Source organism: Spodoptera frugiperda, chromosome 22 (assembly GCF_023101765.2).
Source record: "Spodoptera frugiperda isolate SF20-4 chromosome 22, AGI-APGP_CSIRO_Sfru_2.0, whole genome shotgun sequence".
NCBI classification, from domain to species: Eukaryota; Metazoa; Arthropoda; class Insecta; order Lepidoptera; family Noctuidae; genus Spodoptera; species Spodoptera frugiperda.
This window is the reverse complement of record NC_064233.1, coordinates 2,570,190-2,597,512: the sequence shown is the minus strand read 5'-3', so window position 1 is coordinate 2,597,512 and position 27,323 is coordinate 2,570,190. Positions and strand designations below refer to the sequence as shown.

Sequence of the window (27,323 nt, the reverse complement as noted above, 5' to 3'; positions counted from 1 at the left end):
AGTGTATATTGAGCTGGAGTTTGCCAAAAATGGATTTAAAAGTAGGGGTCTTGGTGTTTTGGTCGGCCCGCCCAGTCGTTTGGTCCACACACGGCACAATATGACTATAATCGGTGCTACTCGTCGCTTTAATAAAATAATTCAGTTGTTTGTTACTACTGCTCTCGGGTGGATATCCGAACGCGATTGACCGCTTACGTTTTATTGCGCCCTACGCGGCCGCCTAGCTTTTCGCGTGTGCCTATTAAAACGTTGATTTAAAAAAAAAGTGCAGTGTACTTACTTTTTTTTGTATTATAGTCTGTGGATTTTTTTGTTTTTTAAAGTTTTCTTTATTTTTTTTTCTTGTTGTTCATAGGTGAGTGTTCGGATTTTTATTTTCATATTTTTAGTAAATATTAAAAAAATCTAAATTAAATGTATTAATTATTAAATGGTTAGCTATGTATAAGTTTATCATAATATACAATATAATGATGTCAAAAGTTTCTTATGTGAATTTAAATAGAAAAAAAATACAAAGATAAATAAAAATGTTACACTTAGACATTTTTATGACTATGGTTAGGAACATTAGACATTAGGCATCTACTTAGGTATAATATCATCATCATCATAATCGATTAGATAGGATTTCCCAAAATCCCCACACTTGACAGATTTCTTGGGGATTGCAGTCAGGTCACCAAAGTTTGAATGATCCTACTGCCCAACCATTTTCTTTAACGGGGGGAAAATCATCCAATGACTTCTCCCGTCCTGGGCGAGGCGAGAGGAAGTGTCAGACTCTTACTGACTAAAAACCACCCCGTTCCTACTCGTGCTTTACGAGCCGGAGCCCCGGTAAACCCGCTAGGCAGTCCGCAGCTCCGGGTTGTTCTACCCTGCAAGCGACTTTTTTCCGTTCGACGACTAGAACAGTAATATATAAATGGTGTGTCCTATGTGTTATTTCAGACCATAATCTACCCCTGTTCCTGATTTAATTCCGATCACTTTAGCGGGTTTAACGTGATTGAGTAACAAACAAACACACAACTTTCGTATTTATAATATAGTTTTTTTATTGACGGGGGAAAATCGTTCAATGACTTCATGCCTCTGGCAAGGCGAGAGGAAGTGTCAGACTCTTACTGACTAAAAACCACCCTGTTCCTTTTCCTGCTTTGAACCGGAGCCCCGGTAACCTGTTACGTTGTCCGCAGCTCCGGATATTTATAATATTAGTAAAATGATAGATAGGTCGCAATTCCAATATGTGCTATTACTGAAAATATTCGAGACTTTGATAAAAAAAGTGTGATATTAAAAACATTTTTTGCGTCATCCTTAATCACAATTAAGAATCTGAAGAATCTATCTCGAAAATCGGGCTTATAACCACTGCACTGTTAAAATTAACACGGTCATATTTTCTATTCGACAACATTTACTTATCTCTGGTTTCTAACGTAAACATGTGTGTTTGTATGTGGCGTGCGGGGGTTCGAATCCAGAGTCAGTCAGCAAACACCGTGGCGGACACACTGCGGTAAAACTTGGCTAAACCAGAGTTGAGGCCAATAAATAATTAATTCTGAAAGTAGGTTTTGATGTACGAAATAGGTTAGATGACTAATTTTTATTATTATTTTAAAATATTAGACGCGTATTTTTTATTTTCGCACGGAAACAAAATACTTTCAAAGATACTTATATTGATTTGAAATATCGCGCCCCTTCCCAATCTCCGATACCCCAACAACACTTAAATTCCTAACCCCTAAAAGCCGGCATTGCACTTGTTACGACACACTTGTAACGACACTGGTGTTTCGGGTGTCCATGGGCGGCGGCGATTGCTTACCATCAGGTGATCCGTCGGCTTGTTTACCAGTTTATACCATAAAAAAAATACTATTACTAAAAATTTCAAATAATTGAAAAACAGTATATTTCCTAACCCGTGAATCAACGACCCTTTACGCCAAAAACCGCATTAGCAACCGCTCAGCCTACAAAGGCAGCGTATAGATAATAATATATTAAATGGTGATAATGGACAATCTCGCGTGAAGAGCTTTTAATTTCACTTAATTAACCACTCACCGCTTATCACTTCATCAAGGTCTATTTTTAGAAATCCGTGAGTTAAATGGAAAATAAATACTTATACCTATATATACTAATTTCCAATTGACGGGTCGACGTTTGGTCGCTATCTCGCCTGGTGGTACCTGGTGGACCAAGTCTGCCCATAAGCAACCTATACACTCGGGCTTTGAAGACACCCAGGTTATACCCATCAGGAAACACAGATATAATCAGCAGGCTTATAATATAATCGAATAACTAGCACCTAGCTTCTCACTGACAGATGGACTGACGGACAATTCAATTTGACGTTACAAATATGCCTAATTTAATAAAAAATCACGGTTTACTCATCTAAATTAATGTTGAAAAGCTCTACTAATTTCGAGTCACAGAGGGACTCTTCATCGGGCTGAGAGACGTGGCGACGTCGCGCAGCCTACGCAGCCATGATGATGCGTCTCTCGGTGACTCAAAACTAGTAGAGCTTTTCTCCATTAATTTACAGGGTAGGCAGAGGTGCACATTACGGCACGCAACGCCGCTATACAATGTACACTCACTTTTCACAATTTATCTTTTATAAATCCCATATAACAGGGGGTGAGCCTATTGCCATATACTGGGCACAATTCCAGACTCCGTGCTACTACTGAGAAATTTTCGAAAATCCGAATAAAGCGCGACTCTGGAAACCCGAGACCCGTTGTCCGGCAGTCGCACTTACAACCACTCGACCAACGAGGCAGTATCCATAAAAATATAGTTTAATAGTAGTTTATGATTAAAAAGCTAATCATAAACGTAGTAAAGTATAATTTATCAAACTTGGTTGCATTTTATTGCCGGGACACGTGACCAGGCCAAACAGAGCCCAATTGATTGATAACGCATTATTAATTCTGATAATGCATTTAATATTATAGCATTAGGTAGGTCACAATAATAATTATATCCTAAATATTATAGGCGTATCTTTATATCTATATCTTCTATATGTGTATATGTTGACTGCACGGTTGGCGCGGTGGCTGGGTAACTGGCTGCCGTGCAACGGGTAGCGGGTTCGATTCCCGCACGGAGCAACTCTTTGTGTGATCCACAAATTGTTGTTTCGGGTCTGGGTGTCATGTCGACTATGTGAACTTGTATGTTTGTAAACGCACCCACGACACAGAAGAAAATCCTAATGTGGGGCAACGTCTTTAAAAATAGCAAAAAAATTAAGTATGTCTCACAAAAAAACAATTGCTGTTCGTTAGTCACGCAAAAACTCGAGAATGGTTGGACCGATTTGGCTAATTTTGGTCTGAAATTTTTTGACGCGTTACGCAGTTTGCCGTGTTAGGTACTATAATAATATAAATTCTAAAGTTGGTGTGTGTATTTGTTACTTAATTACGTCAAAACGGGCGTATGGATCGGTATGAAATTTGGAGCAGGAATAGATTTTGATCTGGAATAGTTATCAACGTTTTATTCTATGGTAATGCGGGTGAAGCCACGGGCAGAGATAAATCTATGCATACCTGTAAAAGACTTATAGCATTCATATTCTTTTTATGGTATAAGCCAGTAAACGAGCAGACGGATCACCTGATAGTAAGCAATCGCCGCCGACCATGGACACCCGAAATACATATATTAGTGCGTTATAAGTGCGTTACCTTTTAGGGGTTAGGAATTTAAGGGTGGTTGGGGAATCGGGGATTGGGAAGGTTTGGGAAAAGGCGTAATAGGGCCTCCAGTAACCTTATTGCCGAAGCCGAAGCCGAATACACAAAATAAAAAACTGAATAATAAACTGAATAAGTTTAAAACATTTTTATTTAATCGAAATTACTTAAAGTATATCTTTTGTTCGATTAATTATTTTCGTAGCAAAACGTTACGACGTAGTCACTGTGCTACGCGACGTAGCATCTTTGTGCGTCAATCTCTTTATAATATACTAGCGACCCGCCCCAGCTTCGCACGGGTGCAATGGTGATATATTATGCATGTATTATACATATAAACCTACCTCTTGAATCACTCTATCTATTAAAAAAACCGCATCAAAATCTATTGCGTAGTTTTAAAGATTTAAGCATACAAAGGGACATAGGGACAGAGAAAGCGACTTTGTTTTATACTAAGTAGTGATAAAGAATATTTTTATCGACATATTTGTGGCTTTTTGTTATTTATTATTAAATTTAATTTAATTTAGCTGAGTTTAATGTTTGATGTAAATTATTATGATTACTTACGCATTATTTACAACTTAAAAATACCAAATAAAAACTAACTTAAAACTAAAATAAAGGCGTTAGGCGTCGAAATACTCGTCCGCATCCCTGTCATTAATTATGTTTGACTACATAATTAATTAGACTGCCTCATTATTGTGGCCGTACGTGCGACGGGCATGCATGCAGTTGCAGTACAAATCTCAGTTCAGGCATAAGATTTCTTGAGATTTTTTATGCTATGTTTAATTTATCTATTCTTTACAGGTACATAATGTAAATCTCGTCACACGACAAAAATGTCTTCCCAGATCATGTCGCATGGTATCTATCGTCGGGATTCAAACGAAATCCAAGAGAAACCGCTAGAAATCGACACAGAATCGAACCCAGACCGCAGCCGTTCCAACAGCCCTAAAAACATGAAATTTTATAAACAAATCGATGAGGAAAAGACCATTTTGAACCAAGGAAAGAAATCTTTTTGTATAGACGCGTTACTTTCAAGACAGTTGCCTGAAAATAGTCTTCAGGATAAAATGGCTCATCAGAAATATTTGACAATAATTCATAATAAAAACTACATCGGAAGGTATCAGGAGAATTATGATTCCCAGATTGAGCAGAATATGATCAACAAATGTGAAGGTCGGGAGAGTCCTACGTCTGGGCAGCGGAGCCCCAGGTCTGGGCAGAGCAGTCGCTCGGCTAGTCCAGGGTCTGATGATGGGAATCGGTCTGGGAGCTACAGTCCACCCATTTCGCCAGGAGTGGAAGGTGGGAATGAGGAGTATGAGAGTTATAGACCAGGTAGGTTGGTTATTGCACCTTTTTTTATTTATAAGTAAGGAATAGGAATCAAGTCTTAATAGTTTTTTTTTATAATTAAAACGTCGTGAGGAAACCTGGGGTTATTTTTGCATAATATTTTTTTATAACTGATTATAAGTTTGAAATCGCCAACCCGCGTTTAGCAAGCGTGGGGATTAATGCTCCTTCTTCAAATTAACCTTCTCCGTGCGAGAAGAGGCCTTTGGTCAACAGTGGGTCCTTATGCCTATAAGTACTATAAGGCTATAAGACTATTGATGATGATGATTTGCAGTACACGGTGCCGTAGCGTAACTTGTCGCGGGTTCGATTCCCACACCGAATCAATGTGTAATCTACAAATTAATTTTTTTTTTTTTTTTAATAAACTTTGCTAATTTTAAAGGACGCATAGTACTAACCGCCACTCAAGTATTGTTTATGAATTAGTTTTAGAGACCCTGTGCGCTCGCGCTCACTATGAGACAGCATAAAGCAGCATATATTCAGCAGTTACGTTTGTGAATACGGGTGTATGATTTGTAGATCGTTTCTGTTTCTCCATCATCTAAAAACAATATATCTTCACCAGGTATCATCCCAAAGCCAGGACTATTACCCCAGAACCCAGCGCTAGTGGCTGCGCAGTCAGCAGCACTCTTCAACTACCCCCAGCTGTCCCAACCTGGGGCTCTGCCCCCCGGGGCTCCACTACCGTCCGCCTTCCACCACCCAGGAGACAGGGTGCTGCACCACATGCAACTGGAGTGGTTAGCAAGAACCGGCATGTTTTATCATAGGATACCTGAGCTTGGAGGTGAGTGCATAGAATTTTTTATATAGACACTAGGTATATGATGTTTTTTAAGTCTTTTTTTGTGTGGACATCCCAGTCTACACTAAATCCTTGTTGACTGGATGGTAAATTATGATTTCCTAGTCAAAATCCTTGTTGATGGATAATATAAGGAGCTTTAAAAGTATCTGCCACGGCTTTAATGGGAGGTAGTGTTGTGTTTGAAGATTACTATAGTGAACATAATTTATTGATTATTATCCTTGTTGACTGGATCATATAAGGAGCTTTAAAAGGATATACCACGGCTTTAATGGGAGGTAGTGTTGTGTTTGAAGATTACAATAGTGAATATAAATGATTGATTATGAGTATATGTATTTTCGAAATTGACTCAGTTAAGCTTTTTTTCATGAAAAGTTACGTCCCGTGGATGCGTGCTATTAATATGTGCTATGACTGACTTCCCTACTATCGATACATAGCATAATCAGATGAAAACAATTGCAATCAATTGTTTTCATTGCACGTATCGTGCGGGTTTGTGAACCACTTCATGTAGAGTCAATGTTTATTGTAACCTATTTATGTTCTCAAATTGAATTACCTGGTCCGGGGTACGAAATTGCTTCACTATTGTATCTTCAAACACAACACTACCTCCCATGGTAAAACCGTGGCAGATACTTGTTAGAACACCTTAAATATTAGTTGCTGATTAATAATGATGAAACAATAGCTCTAATGTTCGCGAGAGGATAATACTCTGTCACTAAGTATTAGCTTCAGATGAAAGATAACAGATTGGGAAACATCATTCATCTTTACTTAATCTTATCGGTTTCCTGCCTCTTTACTTGGTGATTGTAACCACGCCTGTTTTAAACGTAAAATTATAAAGCAAGTAAAAGATTCCGTGCGTTTTGAGAATGTTTTAATTATGACAACACATGACATGACAGATGATAGAAATCGCACATAGACGATTAACGAATAAATCAACGGATGACGTTAGAAAATCCCAACGAACAACAGTTGGGCAGAAAGCCCGCCAGACACAATCACCTCGCCTGGTCGGAGGATACTCATTTTCTTAGGGAACTTTATTTACTGTTCCCAAAATAATCAAAACTCGAAGCATAATAGAATACATTTATCATTACTCCTACTCTTCCTGCGGGTGTCGTAAGAGTAAAAGAATGAACTGATAACTCTGACCCTTTAAACAGTGACCAAAATCTTGTGTAGAGGAAACCCATAATCCAATAATGGACTATTACAGGCTGTTGTTACATCAAAGTCAAAGAATTTATTTCTATAAATCCACTTTTGAAACTTAATTGTGAGTCAGTTAGTCTGCCTATCAGTGAAGCTAGGTGATCGCTTCAAAGTAAAGATTGAAATTGAGAATGAAGAGCAAAAACTTCATCGTTACTCTTTTCAAAAAGCATAACGCATTTAAAATGCACCTCTGCCTTCTTGGGGACATAAAAATCGTAATTTTTTATAGACTTTTCAATCGAAAATGAACCCTAATATGACGTAGCAATGTTATTGCTTTTTGAATGTGAAATACAATGAACTAAAAAGATAAAACATTTTATTTGCGATCAATTCATCATGATAAAGCGATCTAGGCTTTAAGATGCTGATACGGTATCTATCTAAAAAGTACTTTTGTCTGTCCATGAAATACATATATAAAATTGAGAAATTTATAGAAATTGATGATAGATTTTGGTATTGTGCCCGTTCTATAACAAAAGTCTTAACCTATTATTACATAGGGCTCGTATTAGTGCTGAAAAGTACCTATCTATGATGTCTTTTGAGCTTCGGACAAACTAGTGTGTTACCGTGGCTCCGGCTCGAAAAGCAGGAGTAGGAACGGGGTGGTTTTTAGTCATTAAGAGTCTGATACTCCCTCCCCCTCGCCTCGCCCAAGGCGAGAGAAGTTTTATCGTTTTAGATTTCGTGTTATATCACGCAACATCAGCATTAAGCGGTTGAATGCCTGTAACCTATAACCTTGATAAATATCTTCATGACTAGCCAATGACAAAACGAATTATTCGAATCAGACCAGTAGTTCCGGATGATTAACGTATTCAAACCAACAAGACATAACTCTTACAGTATCATTTATAGCCAATCGATATCTATACAGTCTACACTGATAATAAAAGAAATTGCAGTGTCTGTTTGTAACATTAAAATCGAACCAGCATTTTAGACATATGCGCATAGTCAAACAAACTACTTCAGCTTTAGATATTAGTATAACAACCAAATTCCGTACTAAACTCTTCGATCTCTATCGTATTACGAAGTCGCGGGCAACAGTATAGTAAATAAGACTTAACTCCCAGTCAAGCATCACCACGTACCTAAACTAGTACCTTAAAAAAAGTAATATTAATAACAATGTCACACACTTATAAGAAACGAGACAAACTATCGACAATCAGAGCTTTATTGTGCAGATAACTGGCTGATACGCTATCCAACTGATAGCAGCGACACAAATATTATTTTCATCTTATGTGCTGAAGATACATTATTGTTTTATCTCCTGTCAAATTTGATGTTCAAATCTTTGGTTGCAATCGATTTGGTACATGATATATTAATAGTACATACATATATAGGTACATACATATGTGTTTCGGTCTCTAACAAATGTGTAGTCGGGTATACGACACCCACCGGAAGAGTAGGGTTGATGATTAATTACTCTGTCGTTAGCACACGGCTAGGAAGGAGAATTATCTCCTCCACATTTTTCTCTATTAATAAATCCGAGCAATAAGTAGAGCGAGCGATAAGTATGGAAGAGCCATGCTTTGGCACTACTGGGCCGGCTCGACCAGAGTGATACCACGGTCTCACAGAAAACCGACGTGAAACAACGCTTGCGTTGTATTTCGTTGTGTGAGTGAGGTTACCAGAGGCCCAATAACTTTTCCGACCTCGAAAGGCCTAAAGTCAATGTCAAAATTATTTAATTCAAATAGACGGGGAAGGCACTTTTGTAAATCAAAGCAAATAATATAATTAAAAAAAATACTGTCTATCATTCCTCTAGTTGCTCTATTTGCTCGTTCTAAAGTGTAGAATCCTATGGAGAAGAACGAGCAAGAAACTCCATAGGTTAGTCTTTTCAATCAGATTCACAATACAATACTTGGTTACAATGTATTCATTGGTAATAATTCCGAATAATTTTTATACTGATCTAAAAGACAGATCATTAATTCTAAAATAATCTTCAAACCAATCCAAATCACAAATGACCCAATAAAAATAAGTACGCAACTAATTTATTTAATTTTATTTACCCATAAACCTTGCTACCCTCTTTATAAGCCCCCCCTACCCCGTACCAAATATTATTTGCTTATAGGGGCCTTAAATACTGCTAATCAGGTTTATCACATATGTCACCAGTTTTGCGAATGAATCGATAACAATTAGATTAGTCGGGCGATATTTTATTTTACCCTCATTACCTTAACAGGGTAAGGAAATGTCATTTTTGACATATGGTCGATTTGTTTTTAAATTTGTAGCTGTGGGTACGAATTTGTTTTACATATTGCGTAGATTATTATTTGTTATGTTATTTGTTGAATTTTATCGTGTTAGATAAAGTATTGTAAAGTTGGACTTTTAAGTATTTGATTTTGGAATTGGCAGTTTACACTTTATGGTATAAGCCGGTAAACAAGCATACCGATCACCTGATGGTAAGCGGTCGCCGCCGCCAATGGACACTTGAAACACCAGAGGCGTTACAAGTGCGTTGCCGACCTTTTTGGAGGTTAAGAATTAAAGGGTTGTTAGGGAATCGGGGATTGGGAAGATTGTGAATTGCAGACGTGCTGCATCGTAGGCCACATTATCGCTTACCACCAGGCGAGATAGCGGCCAAATATCCACAAATGTTATGATCTACGGACGAAAGCCGACGGCTTTTCCTTTACAAATCACGACAGTTGGTCACTACACAACAAATACTTAAGTAACAAAGGATATCTTTGAACGGACTAAGATTTGGAACTTGGCGCCATAGTAACTTTTATTCAGCTCAAAATTACCTATCCAATGATGTAACACACATAGCTATTGGAAGGTGGGACCAGGATTTGCATCCTTTTCTATTCAATATTATTTAGCATATTGTTTTTACTAGATAACACTGATCGTATCGTAGCCACAAAACAGACATTCATGACAATTTGAACCGGAGCTGCGGACTACCTAGCGGGTTTACCGGGACTCCGGCTCGAAAAGCAGGAGTAGGAATGGGGTGGTGTTTAGTCAGTAACAGTCTGACACTCCCTCTCGCCTCACCCAAGGTGGGAGAAGTCATTGGGTGATTATTCCACCTCAAACAAAAAATGACAATTTGAAAACAAGCAAGAAAAATCTGCACCCAATCATTCTATCTACAATGTCCTGACCCATCCAAAATCGCACCTCGCAACACGACAGCTTAACCTCACAGTTTACGAACCCTTGTTTGCGAGCCACCCCAACTATTTGCCATCGACACTACCTGTCAACGACACCTCTACTTACCCCCTTTTTAAATAAAAACACCATTGATTTAGTGAAAGGGTTGTTTTATAGTGTAGTAGCTTTTTGTTTTTACCCGATTGTGGAAAGATGGGTGTTGTGTTTTATTGTTTATTTGTTTAATCTTTAATGTAATTTGTGATGTCCGCTTCTCATGCATGAGAGTGCGGTTTCGAAACGTACCAACGGCAAGTACCAATATGATTTTTTCCGAGTTATATGTACTTTTTAAGATTATTTAGACATCACTGACAAACGGTGAAGAAAAACATCGTGAGGAAACCTGGGCTTATAATTTCTAATTATAAGTTTGAAATCGCCAACTATTGAGCAAGCGTGGTATAAAATGCAAATGTTCTCCATGCGAGAGGCCTTTGGTCAGCAATGGCCACTTATAGGCTGTTGATGTGATGTGTGTACATAATACAATTAAATAATGGTACATAAGGCGAACTTAATGTAATATAGCATTCTTTACTAGTCAACTTTATGGTTTAAAGAGAAAGTCTGCGAAATTAAGGAAGGGAGACTAAAAAAAACAGCAAAGAGACAAATATATTTATTGGGACCCTTTTTTATACTGAGGGGTAGCACGCTCCAGAGTTTAATCACACTACTATCTAGTTGGTCAAGTGTTTGGTATTGTGATTACTGTGTGCGAGGTTTCGGGTTCCCATTTTTAGGATTTTTATGGGGTGTTAATAAATATGTATAAAGATATCGATCAATTCAGACATATCTGGGGGTATTATTCTGTCATTTATTTATCTGTTTACACACTCACAAATAAATATAAAATAATTGCACTTATTTTTTATTAGTACCCATGAAATTAGAAGCAAAAATATTTAGGCCTACATAAACTTCTATTTTACGTCCATAAACCTAAAACTTTTAAAAACAAATATAAAGTCTTAGTCAAAGTCAAAATTATTTTTCAAATAGACTAGAAAGCCACATTTGAACGCTTTGGCATTCATAAATATAATAATATTCACTGTCTGTCTGTTTGTTAAAAAAACATTCAAAAAATCAATCACAAATATCAACTAACAGCCCCAAAACCCCAACGCTGGGCATACCACCAATTCAAATTAAACATTTAACGCTAAATTAGTCCCACTCCCACTCCCCAAAACTTTGTCCAGCAATAAAAATCATTGATATTACTACTAACAGGTGTTGCCCGACATATGGGGTGTCATAAATATCTCCACTTAGGGGTGAGGGGATCGCTCGGCCCCCCAACCCAACCATTTAAGTTACGGGAGATAAATTGTGACAGATTACCTAACAACTTTTTTTTTTAAGTAATTGGTGATGAATAATTTTTGTTGCTAATTTGAATAAATTAATGAGATGTTTGAAAGAAAGAAAGTGAAAGAGTTTATTTGCAAAAATAATTAAACATAAATAATTGATAAAAAAATTAAATAAAAGTATACACGGCGCAAAAAGGCCAGTACTCAGCTAATGACTAACACTAAGACTAATTTTTCAACGATAGGAATAAGCGAAATTATGTAGTTTAGTAGAATCGTCTGTGATTACGGCAAATTAAGCCATATTGTCTAACCTCAATCACATCGAAATGGCTTTTCTTGAGGGTGGAAAGGCAGAGACTCTTTCTGACTAAAAACCACCCCGTTCCTACTCCTGCTTGTCGAGCCGGCGCCTCAGTAACCCGCTAGGTAATCCGTAGCTCCAGATCCGGCATCAGCGGCAGTCGCGCAGCGGATGACGCATAGGTTTATTATAATTACGCGAGTAAAGTTTGTTTACAACTTGCGTTGTGTTTCGTTGTGTGAGGTTACCGGAGGCCCAATTACCTCCCTTCTCAATCTTCCTAACTTCTTAATCCCTGATTTCCCAACAACCCTTAAATTCCTAACCCCCAAAAGGCTGGCAACGCACTTGTAATGCCTCTAGTGTTTCAAGTGTCCATGGGCGGCGGCAATTGCTTACCATCAGGTGATCCGTCTGCTCGTTTACCGGCTTATTCAATAAAAAAAGTATTTAAAAGTCAGTAAAAAAATTTAATAATGAAATAACCAAGTGAAACCGTACACAACACATAGTCTGATTAAGAGTCTGATTAAATAATTAGTGTATAAATCTTACAGCCGCCCGCTCGGTAGTCTATTTAAAAACAAACAGAATCCACTGCGAGCCAATTTGTGAATGGTGTGTGGTGCCACTGATAGCGTGTCATTGAAATACTATATTTACAATTTCTATTATAACATAAGAAAAGTGGCTAATTATGTTTCTTTGACAAGCATGAAAAACTTATACTTAGTCGTTGTCTACACATCGGCATCAATTGAACTTAAATCATAAACAAAACTCATTTAATGAAAAAAACTTAGCTGTCAAAATAGATGTATTTAAATTCGCACGCAATTCACACACGATTTTATATTGCCAAAATTGTAAACTTGATTAAATACGCCTTATTACTATCGAAGAAGATTTTTATTCATCTCCAAACAGTTGTAATTTTATAGTCATACCTGCGTAGTCAGTCATTTAATTTTCAATACAAAGAACAGTGCACTTAGTCTAAGTTTACTTTACGTTTAAAGCAATCAAAATTCTATCATTCATTTCTATTGGATCTAGTTTATTTGAGCCGGCAAATCACAATGCCGAACTCGCAAACTCGTACTAAGTAACAGTTTATGAATGAATGATGAATGCGGCAGTAAGTTGAGAAATCATATCTTTAAGCTACACACACACATACACACAATTTCACAATATGTATGTATTATATTAAATCAATGGAAAAACACGGTAAATTGTTCAAGTCGGAAGTTGAATCATAACAATCAAAATTTCCATAACATATTTTCCATATAAGATTATCAAATGCGGAAAATCTATAAATCAGACACTACTATAGTTTCCGACAGTTAGTTCGCGAGATTAGCACGTATCACATATAAACAACTACTTAGTTATGCCTCTGTATGTTACCTACAAAGTATAATTTAAGTGCCTTACTGATCTAGTGATCTCGAGAGTGACAGCTGAGCAAAAGATTACAAAATAGATTTTTTGTACATGCATGTAGTTTGAAAATATGCCTAACAAGCAATTAGGAAATGGAAATCTCGCAAGATTGGGGTTCAAGCAAGATATCACGAGATCGATTTTCTAATCTCACAAGATTCCATAACTGATCTTTGATAGATTTGGTGATTGATAGAAATGATTTTGTATGCTTTTTGATCTCGCGAAATCTCGTCCATTAAGATCCATTGAGATAGCATTCCCTACTTATTAAAATAGGATTTATAAAGTTAAAAAGAAGCTGATTTATGTCGGCAAATATGTAACTACATACAACAACTAACTACTCTACCTATCCCCTTAAGATAAACCTTAAAAAAATCAAACCACACTTAAACTATAAAACAATAAAATCCACTCCACTTTCATTCAAACACAATCAACTAACGGACGTTCAATTTTCGCACTAATGCCCCCTTAAAGGGGTCTAATCATTGTCCCCCGCCGGCAGTGAGACCCCACACCCCCTGGGGGGCCTTTAAGCCAATTATCTGGCACCAATTTATTCTCACAAACAAAGACCAGCCCTTGCCAAATTAGATCCCCGTGTGGGGTAGTGATGCGGTGCTGTCGATGTGGATTGTCGATAGAACGTTTGTGTGTGAAGTTGGTGAATTGTCTATTTGTTAAACTTAAAGGTTCGTTAAGTAAAGCTTTTTTGTAATTATAACATTTAAACTTTGATTTCATTCTTTTCAATGTAATGTAGGATCATATTATTTCATTATCATTATCATTTAAATATTAAATATTTTGTACACCTTCCATAGAAAAAGTTGCATGCTTTGTGCTTCTCAAACTTCTCAAGTCATTAAATAAAAAACATCAAACTCTAAAATGGCATTCAATAAAAAAAGGAATTCAATAAAATCCTCTCATGTCTTCTCTGGCTTACCTAGGTAAAGCGTGACCGAGTGTTAGACCCATGATAACTAAACACCACTCCGTTTCTGCTCCTACTTACTAACTAGAGCCCCGGTAAGGCCCTCAATCAAGATACTTTACAGTCTCACTTGGAGTTACACGACTAAAGACTAATTTAGAAAATAAGCCAACATCATTTTCAATCAATATAATGTCGATAACATATTCTATCGACATATTCACATCCCTACACTACGGGCGGCGCGGTTATTCGAGTAAAATTCACAGTTTTAGTAAAGGAATCCATTTAGGAGGGCCTTTTGATAGCCACCGTTTGGAGTTAACGTTCTATCTGTTTATACCACGTGTTAGCGTGATTTTAAATGAAATTTTAAGTAGTCCATTTTAAGTAATTTAACTAAGCATGGCTTTTTGTTTAGTTATAGGGTAAATCAAATCAATCAATGAGGTTTGAGTCTGTTGATTCAAACATCAACAGTCCACTGCGGGATTTTATCCCTTTTTTAATTAATAACGTTTTTAAAAAAGAATGGTTTGCCATATTCTTTAAATACTTTAGAGATTATTCTCACATAATAGAATCAACAAAACAATGTAACCAAGTATTGTATTGTAAACCTGATTGAAAAAGAGTAACCTATGGAGTTTCTTGCTCGTTCTTCTCCATAGGAATCTACACTTTGGAACGAGCAAATAGAGCAACTAGAGGACTGACCGACAGACAGACATGTTGTTTTTTTTTATATTTAACTATATTTGCTTTGACGTGCAAAAGTGCCTTCTCGGTCTATTTGAAATAAATAATTTTGACTTTACTTTGATTGTAGTTTAAAAGTTTTAAATTATGTACAGGGGCACGATGCCCAATCTTAAATATCCGTCGAATCGTAAAGGAAAATCGGAAAGAGTAAAATGCATACTCTACCTACACAAATACGCGAAAATACGCGCATTAATTCTACGCGGCTTATAAAATTTATCCTATGTGTTATTTTTTTATGTTATAAGCCGGTAGACGAGCATACTGCTCAACTGATGGTAAGCAGTCGCCGTCGCCCATGGACACTTGAAACACCAGAGTCGTTACAAGTGCGTTTCCCGGCCTTTGGGGGTTAGGAATTTAAGGATTGTTGGAGATTCCAAGGAAGGGGGATAATTGGGCCTCCGGTAACCTCACTCACACGACGAAACACAACGCTGTGGTTGTTTCACGTCGGTTTTCTGCTCGGCCGTGGTATCACTCCGGTCGAGCCGGCCCATTCGTGCCGAAGCATGGCTCTCCCACACTTAACGTTAGCAAGATTTCATTACATACTTAAACTTCCAATTAGATCTCTACTTACCCCAAAAATTAAAGAAAGGACATCAATACATACTGAACATATACAGGGGGTGTGTGTTCGAAGGCGGAGTTAGTTGACGCATGCGCAGTGTGGCTGTGACTACTTGAGACGGGATTCCGATTTAATCTTTTCTTTTATATTCAAAATGTATTGTTGTAAGGAAAGGTCTCGGGTTTGGTGTCTGTTTTGATTGTTTTATGGTATTTATAATGTGTTAATACTGATTTTCATGATTTTAAAATTAGTTCGTTGTTATGCTTGAAATAAGGACGTTAACAGCAGAATAGAAAACGTTATTGTATTTCATCTCCGTCCGTTTTCTTATTTAGAATCGTTTTCCCACACTAGGATTTTCTCCTGTGTCGTGGGAGCGTTTACAAACATACAAGTTCATATACACATGATACCCAGACCCGAAACAACAATTTGTGGATCACACAAAGAGTCGCTTTGTACTTAAAATCAAAGCCACTGCGCCAATCGTGGGTAAAGTTCTTCCCGCAGATATTAAAGGTATAAATATATAGGCTTAGCGAGAACCGGTTAGGTTTTTTTTGAGGAGGGAAATTCATCCAATGACTTCCCCCACTTTGGATGAATCGAGAGGGAGTGTCAGACTCTTACTGACTAAAAACCACCCCGTTCCTACTCCTGCTTTTCGACCGTAGCCCCGGTAACCCGCTAGGTAGTCTACCACATGACTGACCCAGAGACAGTCCATATATACCTTTAATATATTAAGTAATTAGTCCTCTTTATATGAAAGAAAGTCAGGGGGAGGCCTTTGTCCAGCAGTGGACGTCCTATGACACACTTTGGATAGAGCACCTATCTTCTCAGACGGACAATTCAATATGACGTTTTAAAATTGACTTATTAAGGATTAATTGAAATAAAAGTTTTGACTTTGATTTTTACTGGCTATTAATGATGATGATATGAAAAAATAAACTTTATGACAAACATCTGTAGTTAAATCCAAACGCCCGAACATTAAAATTTAAAGCCGTATTTGTAAACACACTAGCAAAGCACCAACACCCCAATTTTAAAATAAAAATAAATAACAAAACATTAAAACTGCTAATCACCCGGCGAACAATAATCACCACTCTCATAATCACCGAATTAATCACATTGGTGATTGTTAGTATAAAAATAAACAAATTAAAATACAATAGGTAATTGTTAATTTTACTCACCCTATATATTGGCCACCCTCCATTAAACCCTGCTTTGCTAAACTCAACCTTAATTTTTAAGAAATAAGATACAAAATTCCTTAAACCATTTTTGCCTAAGATTGAATTAGTATCAATTGTTATACGAATATCAATTCTATTTCAATAAGAATAAGAGTGATTTTGTAGTGTATGTAGACTAACATATGATAAACTTGTAGGCAATTAGGTTTATGTTAATTCTTGTTTATTTCAATTAGGGGGGTAGGCAGAGAGATTAATAATTCTTAAGATTATTTCTTTCTGGAGCTTTTTTCTTTTTGTTTATAGCTCTATACAATATAATAAAAAAATTGTTCGTTATTTACTTACTTTCAATGACTGCACCGTTCTGGTGCAGCGGGTTCGATTCCCGCATGAGTAACTTTTAGTGTGACCCAAAAAATGACTTGTATGTTTGAAGATGCATCCACAACACAAAAGAAATAAAATTCAATAAAAATTTCTTATTCTTTAAATTGACTTACATCTGCATTAAACAAATCATTTATTAAAAAAACATACATCAACACCTCCAAACAAAAATAAAACAAATCGAACCCACTACCCCACACTTAAAAATCATCACCACCATCCACTATTAACATTAACTCGACCGTGAAAATGGCCAAGGACCCTAACAGGATCAATTTGGTACCAAATTAGGGTCGACAAGTATTCCACATGACTTTAAACGCACCCCTATCTAATAGGGGATCCCATAAAAATAAGTGCTACATTCAATTCATATGTTATGGCATTTTGAGAGTCATAATAATTATGCTTGGTGACGATCAAGTGTCGGTACAAATTGGGTAAAGTTGTATTGCGTGTTTTCGGTTTTGAAATAGAAATTTGGTTTTGTGTTTGGTGACTAGACTTAATTTTATTTTTAATACCACTCTAATCCGGAGCTGCGGATTACCTAGCGGGTTTACCGAGGCTCCAGCTCGAAAAGCAGGAGTAGGAATTCATTTAAGGAATAAATCAATGGTCGTTTTTTGTCAGTAAGAGTCTGACACTCCCTCTCGCCTCGCTCAAGGCGGGAGAAGTCATTGGATGATTTTCCCCCTTCAACAAAAATAATATATATCTGCTCAGTAAATGCCTCTTCTTACACGGAGATAAAAAATATTAATATGAGCATTAATGCTTAATAAAATTGCTGAAGATGGTAATTAGAAATCCAGATTTCCACACAATATTTTCAGGCATAAGAAGCAGGCTTGACCTGCAGACCACCAAAACATAAATTTCTTTATCTATAACTCGAAATACGAAATATTATAGACTAGCGACCCGCCCCAGCTTCGCATGGGTGCAATGGTGATATATTATGCATGTATTATACATATAAACCTTCCTTTTGAATAACTCTATCTATTAAAAAAACCGCATCAAAATCCGTTGCGTAGTTTTAAAGAATTAAGCATACAAAGGGACATAGGGACAGAGAAAGCGAATTTAATTTATACTAGCTACTGCCGCGCGGTTTCACCCGCGCTGCGTGGCTCCTATTAGATGAGCGTGATGTTTTATAGCCTATATATAGCCTTTCTCGATAAATGCACTACCCAACACAAATAATTATTCAAATCAGTAGTTCCAGAGATTAGCGCGTTCAAACAAACAAACTCTTCAGCTTTATAATATTAGTATAAACTATATAGTGATATACTCACCAAAACGTATAATAATACAAGTTACCAATCGTACACAGTAGAGAATACAGTCGGTAGCGTGTCGGTAGCGTAGCGTAGCAGTAACTCGGGGCTCGGGGGGTGAGAATCAAATTACACTGATTGCTGTCTTACGCTCGGCAGAGCGACTTAACTCTATTGTGTTGGGTATCAGAAATTGTGCCAGGCGCGCCGTTTTCGTCTACCTAATCTACCTAGTGTATTTATTGTTTTGACGAGATCGTGTTCTATGTATTTTGAGCTGTATATAACGTTTGGGAGGCATTAAATATGTTCTATAAGCCTTGGTATGGAACGCAGATCTACGCGAGAGACAATGTGTTTTCTATTGTGTCTTATATACCGGCAGACAAGCGGTTAAATAAAATTATCTGTGATTTTCCAAGCACTAATTTATTTAAAAAAGATTTTAAAGATACATACATACTTACATAACCTCACGATTTTCTCCCATAGGGGTAGGCAGAAACTGAAACGCACATTGCTATGAATCTTACATACCTCTTTCGCTTCATCAACAGTCATCATGATGGGGGATGAAAATTAAAAATCTATTTAGTCCATCAGTTAGGTAATAAAAATATATTAGACACATTTTTTGTATAAGATAACAATACTTACATAAAGCGACGACGAAGCAAATACGTCATTTCTTCGTAAAAAACGTACCAAGAAGTAACATCACGGCGTATTTCAAATCAATATATCTTCGAAATTATTTATTTCCCTACGTAAATAAAAAACACATGTCTAATATTTTAAAATAATCTACAAGACGGACATTGAAATGAAAATTAGTCATCTATCTACTTACCGTATTCGGCAAACCGCCATCTTTAATTCCCATAGACTCGAAGCAAAGCTTTTCCTACAGAAAATAAATGTTACCTCCTCCCTTGTTAGATTAGGAACACCATATTCATTGCTCCCCCCTATAAATCTGTCAGCAGGTCGATGCACCACGAAAGTTGCTCTACTTACTCGTACGTTGCGTTGTTCTGTGTTCACGATTTATTTTACTTGTTTATTGTTTTTCAATATTTGAATCTGTTTAGGTTTGTGTTTGGTTGTGAGGGTGTTAAAAAGTGGTTTAATTTGTTGGTAAATGTTTTAGATATGATTAGATTTGGATGAATATATTGAAATCTTTGTCTTGTTTACTCTTAAAACTAATCTCGATTTAACTAAAAAATCATGGTTTACTCACATCAAGTAATGGAAAAAAGAGCAACTAGCAGAGGTTTTTCCATTAATGTACGTGAATAAACTGTGATTTTTTGTAAATTTAGTATGTCTCGCGATAGCTATTATAAAAATATAATCTTTATTTCACTGCAATTTCTATACAATAAAATCCCAATGGGCGCTAGTGTTGTAACTCACGATAATAATTTGAGACCATAATTATTTCGGTAAATCGGTCTAGCCGTTCTCGAGTTTTAGCGGCACTAACGAACAGCAATTGATTTTTATATATAGAAGATAGATACTGTTTATTCGTCGCCAGATCCTAACAGTAAAGCTAGTTTATTACCAAACATATTATATTAAAAACCCAAAAAAATAACTAACACTTCTCTGGAGATCAAACAAAACATTAAAGCTACTGAACAGTCGGACATACAGCCACTTAAATATTCAAATGAACTTTTAAATGATGACGTAATCAACGAATGTTTTATCTTATAATGCAGCTACGGTTCGTTCACTTATAAGTGGGTATAAGTGGGTAATTGTAGGTGTTAATATTCATCTTTACACCCACACACAGGTAATGTTAGATGAATAATTACATAGGTACACAATTATTAAGTCTTTGACTGCCAATAGAAAACTGTTGAAGGCAAATCCTCCGCTAACGTCGGTCACCGGTGACCACCACGGCGTTCAACGTGTTAAACAACTGATGTTAAACTGTTTAAGTTAATATCGAGTTAAAAAATGGAGGTTCACACTTTGACCTGTATGTATGTTTGTTGTTGATTATCTCGCATGTTTGCTGAACCGATTTTCATGCATTTTTCAGCATAGTATTTTTCAGACTTATGAGAAGGTTTTAGGGATATTGCCTGACTTAAAAAAAATGGAGGTGGGAAAGAAAATTGAGGATGGTTTCCTTTTTTATGAGAAGATTTATTTACTTATAGTTAAGAAATAACAACAAATAAACAATTGCTAGTTATGTTTAGCGTAGTCGATATCCAATTTATTTTTCATCTTTGTCAGTGTAGTATAGGCCTATCGAAATAGGATTTAGAAAAATAAAATGCCTTCATCGGCTGAATCTTAGCAATCAACTAATATATTCATCGTATATTTTAAATGTCAAAATACTTAAATACAGTCTTTATTGAAAAAAATCTTTACGTTCAGATTTCAATCACTATCTGGCTGTTTGCAAAAAAAAAACTGCTCATGGATACGCATAACGACTGACATACATCTTCCCATAACATCCACAGCAGACGTTTTAACATAATTACGAAATCACAAATATTCCCAATTTCAGTAAATACAAAGTAGAGCGGCTTACAGTACGTAACACTGGAACTTTAGTTATAAATAACTTGAGATGTTCAGTAGTCTGGGGGAATGTCGGACGGACGACAAATGCGATTTGTTTTATATACGTACGACATACAAGCTGTTTACTGTGGGGACGGTCGATATTTTTCACTGTTTTGCAACGTTTACAACGGATGATTTTTAATTTACTTTAGAAATAAAACTATGGATCGATTATTGTTTTTTAAATAGTTTTAGTGATTTAATTTTTATCTAAACTACATTTATGTAAAAAATCCTTGTGTGTCACATTTACTGAGTACGAAATCACACTAATATTATAAATGTGAAAATTTATGGAATTTTGTCCGTCAATGACGCTGAAACTACTGAACGGAAAATGAAATTTGGTTAGATAGGGTACGAGCTGACTTAAGTGATAGGATACGACAAAGGATTTTTATCCCACAAAAACACCGTTAAAGCTGCTGATAGAAGCTACAACTCCATATTATCAATAAAAAAAATTTTAAAAAATCTACATGTTTTTCTTCACAATTGTTTGATATTAAGCCTACAGCCAAGTTCATACGTTAAAACTAGTTCTTATTGCAGTTAACTATATACAAGCAATTAACATAATCAGCTGAAAGTAAAGTCCATCGCATACATCTTTAAGAATTAATAGCCGCAGCATTAGGCTTCTTTTCCAGCAGCGATGTCATAGCTATGCTACGAAGATGTAATAGCTAAGCTGTGAAACTATGTGACCGTTTCGACTGATACTAAGCTATGTAACTGTAAGGATGCGCAGCTCGAGTAGAGAAAACATCTATAGCACGTATCATTCTATATAAAAAACATAGCTCAACTGAGTTCGTTTCCACCACTACTAAGCTATGTGTACCAATGAATATGATTAGTGCAAGCCAAACGCATCCACAGCAACGTAGCATAGCACATCTCTAGCGCAAAAGCATAATTAAACACAGCCATAATTACCACTTTCCCACTAAATTACACCAAATTACATATCCAATTATATACAAAAACAAACAAGGAAACATTATTAGATATTTAAATAATCAAAAAACAAACATATTTAACAGGATGGGATCAAACATTACTTTTCAAAAGTCAAGCCGGAGTAATGCACAGAAAAGTCACGTTCGTCCACATTACATTGACATAAGAAAACTATTTATTTATCAAAAACGACACTTAAGCACGTATTTTATATTTATTCTATGTTCCTACATGTAGATTTTAATGCATTTATAAGTTATTGGACGTTTCATCTTGGCTGAATGAGTGTTGACTTTTGCCCTTTTGTGGCTAAAAAAAAAGGTTTTAAATGGTCCTTTTTGAGTTGAGGCTTGTGTGGGCTTGGGGTCTCGTAAAAGGCTTACACTGTCATTATTTTGTGATTATTTTTACTAAAGAAATATGTCTTTATTTCGATGTTAAATATTTTAGTATAAAAAATAAAAATAATGATATAGTGCATAATAGGTATACAGTATGGAGATCACTCATATGATTTAAATGAAACTACAAACAAATATTACTCGTCCACAGAAGCATACAACTAAATATTTCAACGAAAACAGAAAAAAACGTCAAACAAAATAAATAATTAAATAAATCAAGTATTAAATTCTGTGTAAACAGCTCCATGTACCTTGACCACAGAAGAGCTGTAATGTTGTAGGTTGTCTAGGAATGTACGGAACATGTGGCGCGGCTAGTTAGAATGCCGTACAACATGTGAAGAGCTCTTCAAATGTGGCTCAAAGAGAATACATGGAGCTGTTTGGCTTACACAGAATTTGAGACCTATTTTTGCTCAAATATTTCGTATATCGTCAGGCAAAATGAGAACAAATATGTGGTTTAAATTAAGTCATAAGAGATCTCTCTATACGATATACTTAGACATTTTGGGAGTTATTAGTTTAGCACATACAACTTTGCTAAATTACAATTTGTATCTTACAAATATCTTTTGCACATAATATACCGATGAAACTAAAAGGCAAAACCAAAAAGCCCTCTTAAGTGCTCCCATAAAAATAAGGACCATTTAGCAATATTTATTAATACCGCTAAGTGGTACACACCACCACATCACCACCATGCCTAATCCGACGCACCCCACATCTCGCCAACGAGAATAAATAGCAAATCAATAAAAATAATACAATTATCAAATAGGTACACGAAAGAAAAAAAACAACATGGCGGTTCGCGCCTAAATTTGACAGATGCGCTCATGACATTATCGTGTTGGACAAACAACGCCAAATGTCGCGTTCAATGTTAGCGTAATTGTTAATTATCATTTTTATAAGCTTATGTCGCACGCTTTGATGTGATATACAGAGTGTAGTTTTGAAACCACGGCAAAATAAATGGAAAGGAATAAATGAAAGGAAATGCCGGCCTCATCTAGATATTTAAGAGATTGACGTGTAAAAGAGTTACATTGTAACCTACTTGCAAAATAAAATATATCATTTATTATTTAAAACTCGGGGCCATGTCACAGTAGTCATAAATGTTCGATTTAAAATATAATAAAATATTTAAGTTTGGCAATATTTCAGAATAAGCCGTCAAAATAAAGGTTTTTAGGGAATTGGTAATAATATCAAATACATGTTTGAGTTTGTGTATGTAATGCCGCGTTTTAAGCTAGTTACATAACGTTCGAAATGTGATAGACGTAGTTCTCACTTACGGATTTCCGTATTTTACAAAAAAAAATTGCCCTCCATTTTTTTATTGATTTGGACTGAGAATCGATAGCCGAGTTACCTCCTGTATAACAAATACAATTAGTTATATTAACGGAGAGTTAAATAAACAGTGATTGTATTGGCGGAGAATATTTTCGTTATTAATTTGATTAATTTTGATTAGTTACTGATAAATTGGCTTGTTTACATTACAAACGCTGATTACATCATGTGGACAGTTTTATCGTATTTTACTTATTGAGAGTTTTGGTGACTCAGTTTTTAATTAAAATTTGTAATTTGCATTCATGTATTTAATTACATTTACTAATTAAACAATGAATCAATGAATTTATTTTTACAAATAGGCTACAAATAAGTTCTTTTACACGTCTACATTGAAAAAATAATTTAAATGAGGCCTAAGTGAACTGTACTGGTTCTGATACTACTACAAAATATATGGGATTTTTAACAGTATGTCTTTATCCCGGGAAATAAACAAAATTTTAGTTAAACGTTTTACTCTTCTAAAAAAAAATTATTTCTTATTTTTTTAAACTGCTTTCTCCAACTCAAAGTCGAAGCATTTATTTCAAAATCCTAAAATAGGCACTTTTGAAACGTCAAATTGAAATGTCCGTCAGTGAAGTTAGGCGCTCGTTCCAAAGTGTAGCTTCGAATGGAGAAGAACGAGCAAGAAACTCCATCGTTACTCTTTTTCAAAAAATGTTTTTTTACAATATCTCTGATACAATATTTGATCATTTACCTTTGTATATGTAGGATCCGTGTAACAACAGATACAGCGGATCCACACGAATGGGACAATAAAACCAATTTGTATACTCGTATAGCTGAAAACTATCAGAGAGTTGCTGATTATTCATTGTTCTTTTCACAAACATTCCACCGACCTCTCCAACCACTAACCACCACAATTCTTCCACAGGTGCCCCTCACGCTCTCCTCGGCAAGACCAGGAGGCCCCGCACAGCCTTCACGTCGCAGCAACTGCTCGAGCTGGAGAAACAGTTCCGGATGAACAAGTACCTCTCCAGACCGAAGAGGTTCGAAGTGGCTACCAGTTTGATGCTCACTGAGACTCAGGTGAGGTGTGAGGGCTTTAAGAGATGCCAAATTGTATGATGGTTTAGAGTGGCTTAAAGTAAAATTTGGTTAGGTTAGATTAGAATTGATAGAATTATGCGTTACAAAGATTGACTAATATCAAAGATTTTGAGAGGAATTCGTATTCGGACAAGATTTTTGACATATGGTATTAGGACACGGTAAATGATCATAAATATCACCTGATAGCAAATAAAAGCTGCCGATAAAATGGGCACCCGAAACACCAGAGGCGATAAAAATAAATTCACCGGATTGCTGTTGCGGGGTGGACTAATGGTAGAGGGCGTGTAGTAAGGCAGCTACTCGAAATCGCAACCTAATCCGATAAACAGTTTAATAAAAATTATTCTTAGTTTTTAAATTACCCGGTCTCATAGACATATAGGTCACCAATGGCGGGTTAATAAAACATTGCTTCACATTAGAATCCTCTCCTGTGTCGTAAGGTTCGAAGTGGCTACCAGCTTGATGCTCACGGAGACTCAGGTGAGGTGTGAGGGGTTTAAGAGACTTTTTTTTTAATAAAACGTTGCCCCATATACGGATTTTCTCCTGTGTCGTGGGTGCGTTTACAAACATACAATAATTTAACATACACATGACACTCAGACCCGAAAGAACAATATGTGGATCGTACAAAGAGTTGCTCCGTGCGGGAGCTGAACCCGCTGCACGTTGTACGGCCGCCGATTGTCTAGCCATTACGCCAACCGTGCAGTCATGTTATGTGTCGTGTCGGTGATGCGTCGAATGCTATAATGGTTTAGAGGTGCTAAGGTATTGATTAGGTTTCCAATAGAATTCCTACGATTCCTAAAGACGTCGATGTTTACTTCATCTATAGGATAGATTTGAAGATTTTTACGTATTAAAAATATATACATAAGACATTACGAAGATTCGCTAATATTAAAGATTTTGGATATATGTAGATTTTTGAGAACAATTTAATTTCCTACAATATTATCAAACGATTACAAAAAAAAACAATACCTATTTTTCTAGTTAATTAATTAAATAAAAAAAACCAATCATAAAAAACCTAATTCACACATCCCACAATCACAATAAATCCAAGCCACTCACGAACGCGACACAACAAACAACCCAATTTTGACATTTGTTTTGGCGCGAAACATCTGTCATCATGGCGGATTTACGTTTACAAATGTACCTATGTTAAGATTACAAGGGTAAAGCTTTGCGCGGAGGTTTAAAGATTAATATCACACCCCCAAGGGTTCTAAGACATTTATACGATATTTACACCTGTTTGGATTTATATGGGTTCCGTATAGGTATGTTGGGTTGTTATGAAGGGTGGAGTTATGGCGGTATTTTTAGGTTATCTGTGATATTTTTTTATGTTTGTAAATTGTAAATGCACATACAACTCAGGAGAAAATTCTAATGGGCAAACATTTGTCGTTTTTGCGAGGAGTTCTAATTTTAGTATCAACCAAAGTCTATCGATTAAATTAGGTTTTGATTTTAAATGTTTGTGTTCTCTGTATGTTTATGTATTAGTATTGTAGGTATTGATTTTTAAACTTACTTGCATACGCCAAAGTCATATTATTTTATATAACCTATAAGTTTTTTTTAGCATAGGAAAAGTAGCTAGGCGAAGAGATTTTTGGTATTCTAAAATCTAAATTTTAGCATACTTGTTTAATTTAAAAACAAAATGCGTTTTAATATTATATTTACCAAACAACTAATGTAGGTACTAAAAGACAATAATCAGGAAAAACTGATTAACTATACATTTAATAACCTTATACACGTTTGTCCACAGGTAAAAATTTGGTTCCAAAACAGAAGAATGAAGTGGAAACGATCAAAAAAAGCGCAACAGGACTCCAAGAATAAAGACACGCCACAGACTGAGGACAAAAAGCCCAAAGAAATACAAAACGAACAGGAAAAGCCGCCATCAATGGCGGGAGATTTGACAGCTGTCAAACCTATGCTAGACAGGGACAGAATTATCGCGCTAGAGCGAGAAAGGGCAATGGCTGCGGCGAATTTTAATTCGAATTTGGAAAATAGGCGCGGATTGGTCGTTATGAATCAAGATGGCGGGAGACCTATGGACATGTTTAGGCCGTATGTGGTATGAAAGTAAAATTACCTTTTCGTTTTTTATTAATTCATTGTTTTTTATAAAGAAGAACTTATAATTTAGATTATTTTTGTTAAATAAGAATCCTTTTTTTATTTTCCGAGTTGAGT

General features: G+C 36.1%; 1 protein-coding gene across 2 annotated transcripts; it reads left to right on the top strand.

Moving 5' to 3' along the window:
- The first annotated feature begins 136 nt into the window (after positions 1-136).
- Positions 137-27,323, top strand: LOC118279865 (homeobox protein Hox-A1). Of its 2 annotated transcripts, XM_050702529.1 has the most exons (6): positions 137-358; positions 4,572-5,114; positions 5,707-5,931; positions 24,907-25,024; positions 25,535-25,574; positions 26,887-27,323. In XM_050702529.1, exons 2-6 carry the CDS (start codon positions 4,604-4,606, stop codon positions 27,208-27,210), a joined length of 1,218 nt encoding a protein of 405 aa, XP_050558486.1. In that variant the 5' UTR covers positions 137-358; positions 4,572-4,603; the 3' UTR covers positions 27,211-27,323. The 2 variants fall into 2 exon arrangements, with proteins under 2 accessions (XP_050558486.1, XP_035455594.1); XM_035599701.2 differs by lacking the exon at positions 25,535-25,574 and having other exon boundaries at positions 138-358; positions 24,907-25,064.

What these genes read in the sequence shown, in the direction of transcription:
- LOC118279865 (XM_050702529.1), top strand. Translation starts at nt 4,604, where the DNA reads ATGTCTTCCCAGATCATGTCGCATGGTATCTATCGTCGGGATTCAAAC. An exon ending in GTATGAGAGTTATAGACCAG is followed by an intron (nt 5,115 to 5,706) that starts GTAGGTTGGTTA and finishes TATCTTCACCAG; the next exon opens with GTATCATCCCAAAGCCAGGA. An exon ending in TAGGATACCTGAGCTTGGAG is followed by an intron (nt 5,932 to 24,906) that starts GTGAGTGCATAG and finishes ATTCTTCCACAG; the next exon opens with GTGCCCCTCACGCTCTCCTC.